The sequence below is a fragment of the Lytechinus variegatus genome, chromosome 5, assembly GCF_018143015.1.
Source record: "Lytechinus variegatus isolate NC3 chromosome 5, Lvar_3.0, whole genome shotgun sequence".
NCBI lineage: Eukaryota > Metazoa > Echinodermata > Echinoidea > Temnopleuroida > Toxopneustidae > Lytechinus > Lytechinus variegatus.
Genome location: NC_054744.1, coordinates 31,197,009 through 31,213,933, shown reverse-complemented (window position 1 = coordinate 31,213,933; position 16,925 = coordinate 31,197,009). Strand labels below are relative to the sequence as shown.

The 16,925-nt window shown below is 37.1% G+C and overlaps 2 protein-coding genes across 2 annotated transcripts in view; one reads left to right on the top strand and one right to left on the bottom strand.

Annotated features, from left to right (window-relative positions):
* Positions 1-2,781: 2,781 nt before the first annotated feature.
* On the bottom strand, positions 2,782-5,829 carry LOC121415926 (zinc transporter ZIP1-like). Its single transcript, XM_041609320.1, has one exon. The coding sequence runs from the start codon at positions 5,253-5,255 to the stop codon at positions 4,182-4,184; it is 1,074 nt and encodes a 357-aa protein (XP_041465254.1). The 5' UTR covers positions 5,256-5,829; the 3' UTR covers positions 2,782-4,181.
* Positions 5,830-14,733: 8,904 nt separating this feature from the next.
* LOC121415406 (potassium/sodium hyperpolarization-activated cyclic nucleotide-gated channel 2-like) overlaps positions 14,734-16,925 on the top strand; it is a 43,338-nt gene continuing 41,146 nt past the window's right edge. The window contains exon 1 of the mRNA XM_041608605.1: positions 14,734-15,356. Coding sequence (XP_041464539.1) covers positions 14,734-15,356 — 623 coding nt within the window. The remainder of the gene's footprint in view (positions 15,357-16,925) is intronic.

The following is a 16,925-nucleotide window of genomic DNA, read 5'->3' as shown; positions in this document are numbered from 1 at the left end:
AGTACACTGTAAGCAACATCAAACTAATATCAGATAAGCAAAATGACATGAAGAATAGATTTGTTTCCATCATGTTTGAATGATAAAAAGCCCGATAATTTCTACTCAAATACATCTTTTGTATAATGTCTCCCATTCCCAATTCAAAACACTTAGTTCTGTGAGAGTTCAGTCATTATGACAATTTGGAAAAAAATCATTCCCACCTTTCACAAAGCATACATTGATTAGATTGATATTGCACTTCATCTACTAATTCTATTTTCCATCTTTTACCTCCCCTTCTTCACCCCCACCCCCTCCATTTAATACTTGATCTCAAATCACCACCAGTGTAACTGCATCAAGCTTCAGCAATTGATACTCAACCAAAATTAATTATCAATTGAAAAGACATGGAATTACCATGGTTATATTTGTCTTATCTCCTAGAAATGAAACTGGCCATAAAAATAGCTAATTGTAAATTAAAATAAAAATAGGTAATTGTAAATTATGCTGAATTAAAAATATATCTCTTTCTCCTTTCTCTTTCTCCTTTTGTACAATACTGATTATAATTTGGAAGATATTATATCAATGCAGACATGTGTGAATAAAATATATCAATTCAGTTGACTAATACATATCAGATCATACACACGCAAAAAAAATAACTACATGCAGAGGCATCAATCCTTGGGAGAGGTAGGGAGTGATCATCCCCCCCCCGCGAAAATATTGGGGGCAAACATATGGACTCGGTCCTCCCCCCCAATAATTTTGACAACTTTAACAAAATAATTTATATGAACTTGAAATATAAGTTTAAAAAGCACTATAAAACTTGGCATGAAAATACCATCAGACATAAAATTTATCAATTTTGGGGCACTTTTGCACACACAATGCTGCATTGTAATTTGGTGTGCAATGTGCACCAAAAATTTTGGAATTCTTTTTTTCATAGTTTTTTTACCATCCCCCATGTAAAACAAGGATTGAAGCCCCTAATTACACATACTTAGGGAAGGCACTTGTTCACTATACAAAAAAGAAATTCGAAGACAGTAATTCCTATAGCAATAATAACTAATAAAAATGAAGTGGACATATCCCGTGACGCGATATGGTGAAAATTGTTCCTATAGAAATTCGAAAGTGTATATAGATGTTTGTTCATTAGTGAGAAGAGATTGTGCTTTGGTTATTTTAACCTATTTGTCAGCTTGAATGAAAAGAAAAACATATCTTGATGTATGATCATACATGTAAATTTCACACACAGGTGACAAGTTTTGAGCAAAAGTTGTTTTAAAAATGGTTACAATCTACATGTATTAAATTTATGTGGGTACTATAATATTAGGTCAAATAATTAGCCACTTACATGGAATGCTCATTTGTAAAACATATTGAAAATGAATAACAAAATAATACACAATTAAGCATCAACCAGACATGACACAGCACTTTCTTGTTTAGAGTCAATGGGATATGAGAAAAAAAAAACATTGCAAATGCAAACAAACTTTCTTTCAAAGCAAGGCTATAACAAGACTTCCACTATGCATCAATCAATTACTTTTTATCAAAGCGAGTGCAAAGTGATCTATCCAGGATTGGACAAACTTATAAAAATCACTGAGTTGTATTGCTCATCATAATTGGTCCACATACCTACATGTATAGGGTCTATGTGGTCAGATTTCTGACTAGAACTTCTTGAAAAGTGTACTGCTAATTCACATGTAAGTCATTGAACAAGGCCATCGGTATTTTTGAATGTAGCAGAATGAAAAAATACATGTATTGCTAAGCTTTTTCTTTTTTTGATATCTGTATGAGATTGTGAAATGTGAATAGGCCCTAGGGTTTATAAAAATAATATCAGAATGAGTACATATAACATGTTATCCCAGACTGCCAGAGACTCATAATTTTGGTAATTCATTAATTTCTGTAGGTTTCAACAGTACGTGTTGTTCTCAGTGACCTTTAGATCACAGTGTACATGACTTACACACAATGTTCAGTGAGTGAGAGAAAATTGAAAATGCAGTTCCAAAATGCGCAATTTAAAACCTACAAATGCACTGGTACACAGAACAGCCACAGAAAATAACCTCATATCACACTCTATACAAATAGATAGCATCATTTTATACTTCCTTTCATTTCTACATGACCATTGTACTAGTTTACAATTACACTGTAGGTTATCATGAGTTGATCACATGCTTTTTTTTACAAGAGTCATATGACATAACAAAGGCAAACAACATTCATTGACTATTTGACAGGCAGATTAAACTCTACTTTTGTACACTCAAGAGTCTGAAGAGTGGGCTAACTAGACCATTTATTGAGAGTGTAGGCCTATTAAGTGGAGTGTAATGTAATCTATCCTTGGAGTTGTAAACTGAATGATTTTGCTATATCATGTTTTCTACAGACTCAATCTCGCATTTAAGAGGGCTTGGGTCTGGGTCAATGAGTGATGTCAAAGTCGTATGAACATAGCTCTGAAAATGAAACCTAATCACACACATAGAAAGACAAGAAACCTGATCACAATGATATTATTTCCTTCTTTAGGTCTGATGAATACAGATTTTTCAGTTTCACATGTTCATGTAAATTGCTGTTTGCAAAATGGGAAAAATACCTAATTATGTGATATACATGTACAGGGGCCCGTTGCAGAAAGAGTTGCAATCAATCGCAACTCTAAAAAATCATGCGCAACTTGATTTTCAACCAATCAACAGCACGCATTTTGGACTTGCGATTGATTTTTTGACTTGCGTTTAAACGCAACTCTTTCTGCAACGGACCCCAGATCATTAAATGGTATTGAAACAAATCAACATTTTGTACAGCATATGTAGACCTATTATGGGACAGTATGGGTGGTGGCTGGCATATTGAGGGGGACGGCGACCTACATGTTTTCTCAAGTAATTTAAAGTGGTAGTAATCAACCTCTGATTTTTCATGCCTTTGTCTACCACAGAAAAATAATGAATTGAGTCCATCAATTTGCAAAGTCAACTGAAGGAGGAAACATTTGAAAATGATATTGAAACAGTAGTCTTGAGTTGTACCACAAACAATGGAGAAATATAAGTACATATTGTTGCACAGATAAAGAAAAATCCTACAACAGCTTGAGCTCTTCAGCATCAGAAAATTACATGTTTTCTAAAGGTAACCTCTTTGAACAGTGCACTTTGACACATTCTAAGAAGAAATACAACACTGTACATGTGTTTACACATACTTGTAGGTGGCAAAAATCCCAACACACCAATCCCAACCCACATAAAATGAGGTAGGTGCTTGAACATCTTTTTAAACCAGTCACAAGACCAAACCTAAGCTGACACTGAAGTTGGGATAGAATTTTTTTCCAACTGAGCTACCACTAATGTGATATATTTTCAAATATACTTGATGGTTGGATTATATGTGGATAAAAATGTAGCCTGACCTACGATTTCAACACCAACATCAACATCATCTAAATCATACAAGGAAAAAAAAATTGCCCAATTTCATGTATTGAATCATCATAGCCTGATTGGTCCAAATCAAATAAAAAAAATCATTCGCCTGTATGTTTGAATATATAGGCTCGTATAAATCTTTAAGCCATTGCCAATCATGATCTACACCTTTGCATGTATCATGTATCAATCAATACTATACCATGAAAGAGCGATTCCATCAATTGGATAGAAATTATACGAATGCAGCAAAAGAAATGCAATTAAACAGATTTAAGATACAATGACCAATCTTCGATACATTTAGGCCTACAAAAGTATGCATACCTAGAAATATCTTGACAGTTTCTATTGGTATTTTTCATCAATATTCATCAAAGCACTGTGCTCTGTACATGCCATTTATAATTGATATTAATGCAATGTACTTAATAAAGCTTTACCTATTACACATCGTTTGTATAGCATTTATTTTCTCTGATTGGGAAACACACACTGATGTCTGGAATGGAAGTAGAAAAATTCCCAGAAAGGGGACAATCTACACCTTAATTATAAAGCTTGCCCAAGGGATTCAAATTTTAAACCAGGCTACATAATTTACAAGGACTGTAAAAAGCTGCAAGAAAAGATTAAACATGCAACCGTCAAAAAGGCTGAGCCCCTATGTAACAAGTTTGTCTGATGATATGTTTAAGATGGGTCTAGGAAGAGAAGTCCAGCCATAGTAGAGAAACCTAGGACTAAGAAGAACACTTTGAGAAGTCTGTCCTTGCTGGAATTCATCTCATGAGGGAGCACTTCAAAGAAGGTGACGTACAGGAAGGTTCCAGTGGCAATACCTTGAAGGATACCATCCGTGATGGTTTGCGTGAAGTCGGAGATGCTCTCGATAAGGATGATTCCCAGTGTAATTCCAATCGGTGCCATCATGGCGAAGCACAAGCAGGAGAGGACGACAGAGCACCTAGATAGATGGCTCTGGACCAGGTTCATACCAAGGCTGAAAGCGAGGATGTTCTTGTGGATGATTACAGCAGTGAATATTGCCAGGAGCTGTTGATTGTTAGTCTGCAGTCCCATGGCTAAGCCCTCGAAGACAGAATGCAGAGAAAGGGCCAGGAGGAGAAGCAACGAACGAAGGGCTGAGTGGGAATGGAGATCATGGTTATCTGCTTCATCTGCATTTATATCCCTGGTACTGCGATTCGATAGCGATCTCTGCAGCTTTGCATTCCCATGGACATTAAGACTGGAGTTGCATTCCTGCTGGAAACTACCATAATCGCAACGTTGATTGTTCGTTCCTTCATATCGTACTTCTTCTTCAGGCAAGAGTGGCGTACTATTTGTTTCAACTTCTCCAGCATCAGGTGCATGAATTTCCTTTGTGGGCTTTGAAGAATCGCTTTTCTCTTTGTACTCTAATGCTGTCTGTTCAATGATCAACACAAGAAAGAATCCACAAGCTACAACGAATTCTGCTACTGGGTATGATGTGTGTATCTCTTGGCGATCAAAATAAGAGCTCAATTCATCCCGTACATGGGGCAAGAGGTCCAGTAGACATGTGCATAGAAATACACCACCACCGAAGCAACCAAGGAAGCTCATCACCCGTTTTGCTTGTCTTTGAATGTTTTGTCTATTTGGGTTTCCATTGCTTGTTACTACAAGTTTAGCTATCCTCAGAGGAATCAGTGCAAAAAAGAAACAAGTCAACATCAGAACAAGCATTAGAGTTATCTTCAACCCCAATATTTCCATTTTTACTCATCAATATTCACCTCTACCTCTCTACTGCAAACTTCCAATTGGTTTTGCTCGCCATGCACTTTTTTTTTCAATTTACAGTTCACAGAGTCACACTAATTCAGTCCAATTCTTTCTGATAATAATCCGTTTGCTCAGCTAAGCTCAGACATGTCAGACAAATCCCGCGTCTAAAAAAAACTGAGGCATATCCTTCAGCTTGAGCTACTGCTATTGCTATAAACGTAGGAACGTGAAAGGCCAGAGGCAGAGTGCGAATGGGGGTGGTGGATGGACAGCCATACGACAGAGGCTCGGGGGAAGAGGCTGTTGTCGCGACAAAAAAATGTGCAGCTGGCTGGTCGGTACGAGTCCGAGTGGCGAGTCGAGTGGCTGTTTTGATTATTTACAGATAATTAACTGGATATCAAATTACCAAATCAACAGCATACACAGGTGTTCCAGTCCCCTAGTGGTATAATCTCCACTCGAACAAAAACACAACAAGTGATCCCGGAAGAAATCTTGAAAGAGGATTTCTGATATATCAGCTCAAGCAGACGTGCAACTTGTTTTTCGGGCCACAGCGAAGTCGTTGGTCGAGTCTAATAAAAAGAAGGGGTAAAAAAATCATTTAGACGGACTAAAGTGTTAATATAGGACTGATGTTCACTATTACGCCTAAATCAATTCAATTTGTTATGATAATTATAATATAATCAAGTTTTTGTTGCACACATATCATAGAATCATTAAAAGTACAAGGTAAAAAAGTTATTAATACTGAAATTCTGTCAATTTACCTACTGTATATTGTATCATCCCACTGGAAGCATGTGATTTGTGATCACCTGATATACAAAACTTATGTTTACTTAGTATTTAGTGCTTGATCACGTGACCGTTCAGGGATCGAGTCTTATATCTATTTTTTTTTGGGGGGGGGGCGTAGAGGCGGTGTCAGGTGGGGGGGGGGGGGACATGAATAGTACGTATTTGGGGGAAGTGGTCAGGCCACTGATAAAATTAAATATAGTGTGTTTTAAGGGGTGTTTTCGAAACACAATATTCAATTAAAAAAATATGAAATAAAAATAAGTCATCAATTATGTTCGAAAACCATAGATATATAAAATGAATTGTTATTTTGATCAAAAGAATGATTTACTTTTCCATCTTTTTCATTTAAAGAAAAATCAATTACACTGAAGACTTTCTTGGCAGGCTTCTATCACACCCCCCCCCCCCCTTATAAAAATGGGGAATAAGGAAAAGAGATGGAAAACAGGGGGTTATTCATTTATTTTTTTATTTGTTTATTTTTATTTATTTATTTCTTCATTCATTTATGTATTTGACCATTTGTTTATTATTGATCTATTTACTTTACATTGTTTCTTTTTCTTGGCAATAAAAAATATAAATGATAGGCTTTCTCTCACAGATTTTTTTTTTTTAATTTGTGCGTGGAAAGTTACAATATTCAATTCCCCATTGTTTTCTACATCTTTTTCAGAGGCAAAATACATGGTTCATTTGTTATATTTCAAAGAGAGAGAGAGAGTCCCATCCAGCAATAAGAAAGAGAAAACGAGGCCGACCTCATTCAGACCAAACACATACTTCATACAACCTTGCGAGCAGGAGCGGATCCATGTAGGATTTTTCAAGGGGGGGGATTTTTGTTTAGAAAAAAATTGACAAGCAAAAAAGGGGTCTTCACTTGCGTATGCAGGACACACCCTCAAATATTTTTTAATGGCTATCATGGGGGGGGGGTCGGATGGGCCCCCACCTGGATCGGTAAATTGCCAATTCGTCTACTGCCAACTCGTCCAATCATCACAAGTCAATGACATGGTCTATCTTCATTTAGTGTAATGCAATTACCATCAAAATGTTATCTAAAAACCATTTGGTCCAATTATCAGTTCGTCTAATCACCAGTTCGCCTATGAACATTTTATCTCGTAACCAGTGGGTCTAATATCCATTGTATTTGCATTAATTTCGCCCAAATAACAGGTATATGGACTGAATGGGTATTGGAACAATTGGTTATTAGACGAAATGGTGAGTGGACGAAATGGTAGTTAGACCATGTGTATAGTGGACGAACTGATGGTATACCGAATGATGGTAAACGAGTTGATAATGGACGAATTGGCAGTGGACCAATTGAAAATAAACCCCTATGGATCAGCCATTGCTTGCGAGCATGGAATGTGAAAATCGTATTTTTTCCATGAAACTAATTAAGCCTTGGAAGGGGAAAAAAATCATCCACCCTCCCTGCGGCCTCCACACTATGGCACCGTGGTGGGGCGCCCGGGATGATGAATTCCCCCCCCCCCTGATTTTCCGTGGGGTGTTCCGTGTGTTTGTTACTCACCATAGAAAGCACCCTCTAGAAACACTATATGCTAATGATAGAACAACTTGAACCAAATCCCTTTCATTTTGTAGTAGAAACTGTTTGGGGTCATTTTTCCTGACCAAAATCGCCTTCAATTTTAGTACCCCCCCCCCCTTTATTGCTTGCACATTTTTTTCTTCAAACCAGCATTTTCTATTAAAGAAAAATCGTTCCCAGGGCCTAGCTGAACCTTTATGTTCTCTCTCATCCGTTTTGCGCCTTAATCAAAAGTTAAGTTTTTATACAAAAACTTAAATGGTCAAAGTGGTGACATGTATTTTCCCCTGTTTTTAATCACATTTAGCCTATCTAATATGAAAACATGGGGAAGTATATAATGAAAATAAGTTAAGGTTGCTCGTTTTTTAGAACAAGGTACAGGAGTGATGTTTAAAAAAAATACATATGAACAAGGAAATTTCCATAAAACGATACAAAATAAATTGCACAAGGGGCAATTTTCTTTTAGAACCATCACATCCACATTTTGCGCACTCAGTATGGCTCCTGATAGTTAAATGTAGGAAAGGGAAAATTTCGTTTGTTCCTGAGACACTGTCTGAAATGTAATTCTCATTCATTCATTATTATTTTCCATTACATTTTTGTCTTTCGTGACGAAAAAAAAATCGTCTCTCTTTCTAGATTGACCCCGATCGATCGTACGGCAAATTGCGAATTGGTCTCCATCCGATTGGCCTATTACCATTTGGCCTCATGCAACTGATCCTAGTTCGTCCTCCAACACTTCGTCTCCTAACCATATTTGGTCTAATTGACATTTTAGCACATTAATTTTATACCATATAGAGTTAAATGTTTAGGTTTATATAACTCTATGTTTTATACCCCTTTGTCTACTTTCCAAAAAAGGCTATACACATTTCGTCTTATATCTACCCGGTCTTATTTCTATATTGTGGACTGGATTGGTTATCATGGTTATGAACAAATATATCATTTTGACAAAGCAAAAAAGATTAATAGACAAAATAGATATTAAAGGCAAAGTGAGCATAAGAGTATAAATCATATCATTTCATTTATTGGTTTTTACAACAATTTTCATATATACAAAAATCTAGATGAGAAAATATGTATCCAAAATATTACATCAAGATAGTGAACAAACAATCAATTGTAAATAGAATCATCAAGTTACACTTCGTAATTCCGAAGCTTCGTAATTCCGAAGGTTCTTTATTCCGAAGGTTCGTAATTCCGAAACACGTAAATTGCCTATACCTCGATGTTCGTTAATCCGAAAACGAAAAGGGGTTCGTTAATCCGAACATTTGTGGCGTAATTCCGACGATTCGTTATTCCGAAGGTTCGATAATCCGAAAACGAAATAAGGTTCGTTGTTCCGAAGGTTCGTTAATCCGAAAACGAAATAAGGTTCGTTGTTCCGAAGGTTCGTTAATCCGAAAACGAAATAAGGTTCGTTGTTCCGAAGGTTCGTTGATCCGAAAACGAAATAAGGTTCGTTTTTCCGAAGGTTCGTTAATCCGAAAACGAAATAAGGTTCGTTTTTCCGAAGGTTCGTTAATCCGAAAACGAAATAAGGTTCGTTAATCCGAAAACAAAATAAGGTTCGTTAATCCGAAAACAAAATAAGGTTCGTTAATCCGAAAAATGAAAACCGGGAAAGCAGAGGCAAGGGGAGGGGGCGGGGGACACTTTTGCCGTTCAATTATTATGAGGATGGGAAGGCAAGGGCGGCCGAACGAATTTTCGTTGGGGGTAAAGCCAAAAAATGAAACTCATACGTCAAAATGGGCACTTTGGTGATATTTTCACCTTAAGATTATCATCTGCTTGAAGTCATTGTGTGTTTGATAGTGATTAAGTAGTGAAGTGACTTCTTATTATGGCAAAATGTATATTTAGGCTTTATTTTTCGGGAGAGAGTATAATGAGCGAGCGGCTTGGTAAAACAAATTCAAAGGTGAAGTTGTATAACGTTTTTTGTGGTCAATTATTCTTAAAATGGCATTATTGCGAGGTGTTGCGAGCGTGAATCACAAGCTAAAACTTTAGGTTATTTCAATAAAAAATGAAAATTAGTTTTTAAAAATCCGAGCAGATTTCTGCTGTCATTAAAAAGATGTGCATCTAAGAATTAACACGAGCGCAAAACGCGAGCTTAAACATACTGACCAGAAAAGGAACCTGTTAAAGAAAGCATTTAGTGACCTTTTTAGGATGCATATTTCACCAATCGAATGAGAGTGCGAAGCGCAAGCTGAAAATTTTCAATATTCCAGCCTGAAAACTTAACTTAACTTGTATACTTTAAAAAGAGTATTTTATTTCGAAAAAACATGAAAAACGGCATATTTATTTTTGAAAAAGGAACTTTCCCATTTTGGAAAATATTAATTCCCATGTTTTTTATTTCATTTTTGATGCCCCCTGCCTCCCTCCCGACCTGATCTAAAGGGGACATTTTAAGAACTTTTTGCAGTTAGCCATGAAGACGATGCGTGTTTTAACCAATGGCGGCGGAACGTTTTTTTTTTTTGGGGGGGGGGCAAAGCAAAAAAAAGGGGCCAATAGGGGAAATTTGGTGCAAACGGATATTTTCACCATTAGATTATCATCTGTGTAAAGAGGTTGTGTGTTTTGTAGTAACTAAATTGAGCACAATTTTTTAAGTGATCACTAAAGTTATATATTTACGTTTCATTTCTGCGAGCGTAGAGAGCAAGCGGTTTGGGGAAAAAGTCAAATCTGAAGATGTAGAATTCACCTTTTTGGTCAATTACTGTTAAAAGGGCATCCTTGTGAGATGTTGCGAGCGAATCACGTGCTCAAACTTTTGGAAATTTCATGTGGGCCTAGAATGATAATATTGATATAGATATTATTTACCCAGGGAAGCCACTTCAGTTCTGAAAACTATTCTCCCAGCTATTATTATTTTTTTTTACAAGAATGCTTAGAATGTCCAGTTTTCAGGTTGGAAAATCGGAAAAATTTGGCTCACGTTTCTCGCTCACATCAAGTATTGTTTATTGAGGAACTCATTCTATTCCTGGTTACAAAAAAGAAGTATGAAATGTCCAGTTTTCAGGTTGGAATATCACAAATTTTAAGCTTGCGGTTCGCGCTCTCATTATTTAGTTCGTAAGATATATATTCTATTCATGAGTCACTAAATGCAGTCCTTAAAAGATTACTTTCTGAAGCCTGTTGCATAAAACTTTTTACCTGAGAAAACTCTGGTAAAAAAATGAAAACTAAGGTTAGTCTGATTTCCGCCACTGACTTTAGCACAGGGCAAAAACTCCTGTAAAAACAACCTGAGTTTTCTCAGGTAAAAAGTTTCATGCAACGGGCCCCAGGTCAGTATATAAACAAATTACAGCTCGCCCTCGCATTAATTCTTTAGAAAGATACACATCTTTCTCACGATTACAAAAAATGCTCCGAATGCTCACTTCACGTCTTGTTACATGAAATGTCTACTAGTTTGAGCTTGTGATTCGCTTTCAACATCTCACAAGGATCATTATTAGTATTATTTTTATTTTTATTACCAGCAGAAGCTGTTATTAAAAATGACATCCCCTCCAATACAAATCCTATTATCTAGAGGTTGCTCGCACGCTTCCAACACACTTGATCCCCTGCATCTTTAATTAAACCATTTGCTTATAGGCAGCAATTGCTCAGATAAAATCGAAATTAGCCTATGCTTGATCAGGGCGCCTATATTCTTAATGAAATACATGCTTTGGCCCCAACACACGCATGTATCATCGATCGTTATTACTATTATTGCATAATATCGTGTAATCTTGTAATGACAACATCGTTTTTGTTACCAAAATGAATTATTTTCATTTTCGGAAATACGAACCTTATTTAATTTTCGGATTAACGAACCTTATTTCGTTTTCGGATTAACGAACCTTCGGAATTACGAACCTTATTTCGTTTTCGGATTAACGAACCTTCGGAATTACGAACCTTATTTTGTTTTCGGATTAACGAACCTTCGGAATTACGAACCTTATTTCGTTTTCGGATTAACGAACCTTCGGAATTACGAACCTTATTTCGTTTTCGGATTGACGAACCTTCGGAATTACGAACCTTCGGAATTACGAACCTTCGGAAATACGAACCTTCGTAATAACCGAACCTTCGGAATTACGAAGCTTCGGAATTACGAATGTATGCGGAATCATCAATGTATCATACATAAATAAACAAGTGGTATTTTCTGTTACACAATAAATAAGATGGCTGCAATAATTAGGGTGGTCACAAAAGCAAAGGTTGAAAGCGTGAGCATTAGACTAGATGGTCATGAACTAAAATGATATTGCAGTGCAAACCAAACGTAATTAGGCCAAAGTGATTTTATAGACGAATTAAACATCATCGCAAAAAAGAATTAGAAAGTGGAGGGAGTGGGGCTGAACAGAAAGTGCATGGTGCACGGGCCGAGGGCTGAACATTATGCATAAATCAGAAATCGATGTGTTCTTTTCACATTTTTGTATAGGCCTATGATTATTGAAAAAAGTGGGGACTAAACTCACCCCCCCCCCGGTTCCGCGGCCCCTATCGAATTGGTTTAGCTCATGAGGTGCTATTAAACTCTTAAGTATTCTGATATACAAACTGCTTTTAGATCAAGTGACAAACTAATTGACGTCCTTCTTTTTATATGGTAAATAAACGATAGATGGCGCTTTTCCTTTTTGTTGTCCCATAACCATGATACCAAGGGTGGAATGTCAAATTGCGAAAAATAAATATAATTTTTATCAACTCAGGTCAGACAAAATAAAAACAGTCTGCAGAATTTTTAGATGTTATATATGGTGCCAATTTTAAAGGGAGCAGGAAAGAAAATCAAAGGAGGAGAGAGAGCCTGAAGGATCTTGATTTTTCACCCCACCCGTTTAAATGCAATAAATCTGAATGCATTAAACGTAGAATTCAGAGACTTTAAAATGCAATATAGTTTATAATTTGGTTGCTTTGCTATTATCTCATGTAATTACCCACCAGATGCATATATTTTTCGTTCCTAACATGAATTATTTTTTCAAATCGATGCTATCAGGGTCCGCAATTTGAATATTTGTAATGGTAAAAACAAATTAACATCCAACTGAGACAAGGGCGGATCAAGGATTTTCCAGGGGGGTGCACATTTTCCCGATGAAAAAAAGTTTTCACCTAAAATCCAAGGTCATTTAGTTCGCAGAAAATTTTACAAGCTAAAAAAAGGGGGAACACACTTTGGTAAAACTGGCATATCTACATTACACATTTTGATTGTGGCTCTCAGAAGGGAGGGGGCACGGGCTGGATGTGCCCCCTCCCCCTGGTTCCGCCACTGAATTGAGGGATACACCAAATACAAAAGAGAAATGAAACCATAATAAAGAAGTGATAAAAAACAAAATATCTAAAATACACAAGGTAAAATCATCAGAAACTAAACCTCACAAGGTTAAAATATCAAAATTTCCTTGATCTCAATGGCTTTTCTCTTTATCACACCTATGTATTTTCTTTCAGGATAAGAATTTACAGCACTATCTAAAAGCTAATAATAGGTTATTATTACTAATACAAAACTACAAAATGGCTTCAGTATTTGTCAAAGAACTCGTTAATTAAACTTTAAGATTGAGAAACCGAAAAAGAAGGATTATGTGATCATAATATGTAAATGGTTATTTTAATTTATTGTTAAAATGCGCCATGAAGAGCGTTTTAAACAAATTTTGGACGGGTCACTTTGATCTATTCCTTAATGATGGAGATACGTTAGTAGTTGGCCTACAGCCGAAAACAGGAAGGGGGGGGACTTGAATGTCGTACGTCGATACGCCACTGCCGAACGGCCAAAGGTGGTTAATAACTTTAAATTTTCACATTGACTCGATCGAAGAAAAAAAAATGAATTTTTGTTTTATAAGATTAGAATTACAGAATGTCCAATATGATTTACATTATTAGACAGCCCTTGAAACCCTGGGGAGCGTTTCATCAACATTTTTGTCCGACAAGTTGTCAGATCTGACATCTTTCCTTGATTTTGATTGGCTGAGAGGCACTGTTATTATAGTAACTGTCGGATAAAATGGGACTTGTCGGATAAAACGTCTGACAAGTCCTTTCATGAAACGCTCTCCTGGTGATGATTATTCAGTGATTCAAGCGAATTTGTTTGATACAAAATGAAACATTATCAGTGAATTAGAAATAAGATCATCATGAGAATATATATCTATATTCCGATCTCTAATGACCTGGGCCCCGTCTTCCAACTTGTACAAAGAGTTTGCAATTGATCCGATCAACCTCAACTACGGACGGCCAGCAACATCGACATCTATAGGCCCTATGATATAAAAATATGTTTGTTCAAAATATTTATGCTGAATATCCTTTCATTCGTTGCTTTTTTATTTTTATTTATTTAATGTGTTTCTCTTTGTTTACAAAGGATATTGTGTTAAGTTGCTGTATAAAAAATGACATTTGACGGATTTCCATACGGTTGAGGTTGATCGGATATTGTAACTCTTTGTAAGACGGGGCCCTTCAATCCCCATAGTACAGGCAATCTGAATTCCCCGTGCAGCCGCCTCTCCCAGCATGACCATCCACCTGTCACGGTGCTGTACGCAGCGCGCACATGCGTTGACGTCATAATGAAACACGCGCACATTCAAACTCAAGCTTTCATTGTTTGAAAGCGCGAGTTTGATTGGACAGAATTTTGCGAACGTAGCAAAGGAGAAAGTGCAGAGATGAAACACCGCTCGCTACTGGCTAATGCGTCGCTATGTGACGTCATTGCAGAGGTACTCACAGATTCCCCTTGTGTTTTGTAAATGCCCGCGAGAGAATGAATACCACTGAACCAAAGGCACAAGAGAATGCGACAAATTACAAAGAATGACTGCGAAATGTTGATACGAAGGTTTTAAAATGTGCATCAAACACGGGCTCCAACATGTAGGAGTAATAAGCCCGTAATAAGTATGGAAAACGAAAACTGGTCGGCCGGACTTAAGCATTATTAACACGGGGAAACTCATTATGGATAACAAGGAATCTAACGGAGAGCAGAGCGATGAGGCCGATCATTCCGGTCAAAATCTTGATGGGATAACTGACAACAAGCAAGGAGAAAGTCTTATCAACGCAACCCCACCAAAAACACCACCAAGTCGCACTCAATCTCTTAAAAGTGGAGGAAAGGGTCGAAAACCGCCGAAAATCCCAATATCACATCAAAATGGTAAGCTCCCAAAGGACTCGGGCGTTACAGAAGATGGAGACGAAGATTCGGGTGATAGTTTATCAAAGCTAGAGCACACATACACGGATGAGAAACAGGATCTTCTGACTTATCTTGACCGACACGGCATCAACAGTCCAGTCAAGCAGACACCCGATGAAATCGGTGGGACTACCAGTGCTTTGGATATTCTAGGGATTATTGAAGAGAGGGACACTGGTCCAAAAGGGGCCAACCAGACAGGCTCCCCCATGCAGGCCAAACCAGTCGGCTTCCTGCAGAGGCAGCTATGGACTGTTCTCCAGCCTTCAGATAACAGACTCTCCATGAAACTTTTCGGAAGCAAGAAAGGGTTACAAAATGAGAAATTTCGTTTGAGGAAAGCGGGGGTGCTTATAATTCATCCATGTTCTCACTTTCGGTAAGTCGACTTTTGTTGCTTTGCATTTCATATTAATTATTTTTTAGTGGTTTTGAAAACAGGTGATCATAATTGCATTGATAAAAAAACCATTAGTTTATAAGTGTGAACTTACGGTGCATACAGAATGGTGAGATCGAGAGAGAGCAAAATGCAAGTATAAGGAGAGAAAATATTGAATACTGTATTATTCGATTGCTTAATATAATATAAATGCTGCATGCATGGGTATTATTATTATGACTCTAAAAAGTGCTGAAAGCATTCATGTCCAAAACAATAGACAAGCCAAAAGATAAACGTCTAACGTCTGTTATATATTTGTATTAATATTCACTAAAGAAATTGCGAGAGTAGGAGCATTAACATTCTTTGCAAGAAAGCGTTTAATGTTTTCTCTAAGAATACTTTATTTAAATACCATCCATCGATGGTGTTTGATGCATGATTTGCAGGATATTTTTGGTAAACTATGATATTAATAAACATCTCGAATATTTTATCTTTAAAGTAGGCGGGAGAGAGGTGCATAAGATTGCTCCAAGAGAGAGGTTGTCCTTTTTTTCATGAAGGATTTATCGTAAAAGACTCCTTCGTCCTTCTAAAATAGCCCTCTCGATTACAAATTTTGATGGCGATGGAGATTTATTCATAGACCCGTCAAAATGCATGAAAAAGCAAATCCACTGAAACATAAGCACACACTCAGGCTGGCCGGTAATCAAACAGGCATCTAGTACGATCTACCGTAGATTGTGACGTACTGGTGATAGTTTATACAGCAAGGATTATAGTAAGCTATCTAAGACCCACGGTTTATATCTTGCAGTGTGATTTGATGCCATTAACAGGTTATAGAACTTTGTCCGTAAACATGGTAAACAGGGTTGTGAACGCATTTTCATGACCGGGCAAACAAGATGGCAAACGGATTTTGGGGGATGGGGAGGGGGTGCATGACATAGGACAAAGTGGCGGTGGTAGTGATTTTTTTACCCTGATTGCTAAGAAAGCAAGAATGCTTATAAGCAAGCTACGAGAGGTCCGAAGGCTTAAGGTCCTCTCCGAGGGACCTGGTAATGAGGATTTAAATGCCTTGTGAAGGGGAAAAAACCCTCAAACCCCAAATAGATAGAATATTGGATGGAGCATTCCTTTTTCCCCTTCATGTAAACTATGTCGCGTGGCTTTATATACATCTCTAATAAAACCTTGTCATATACGCCTAATATTAACTTATAAACTTTCACATTTGACGTGCATAACACACGCATTGGTCATTGTCATGGTTGTGTTTTGAAGTAATTTCGTGAATCCATTTTCATTTTATTCAATAGGTCTGCTATATTAATGCGTCGTACTGTGTATGATTGCACCTGCAGGCAGGGTTTTGATAATATTATGCACACACGCTTTAGCTTCAATTACGTCGTAAATAATTCATTGGGGTCAAAATTATGTGCAGATACAGCTGATTTCATGGAGGAAACAAATAGATAGTCAGGCTTTTGTCTAAATGTGACAGGTGTATTAAGATTTAAGTAGGACGATAGGAGAATAATTATGCAT

Bases quoted from the DNA above. Each gene is read 5' to 3' on its own strand.
- LOC121415926 (XM_041609320.1), bottom strand. From the start codon at position 5,255: ATGGAAATATTGGGGTTGAAGATAACTCTAATGCTTGTTCTGATGTTG.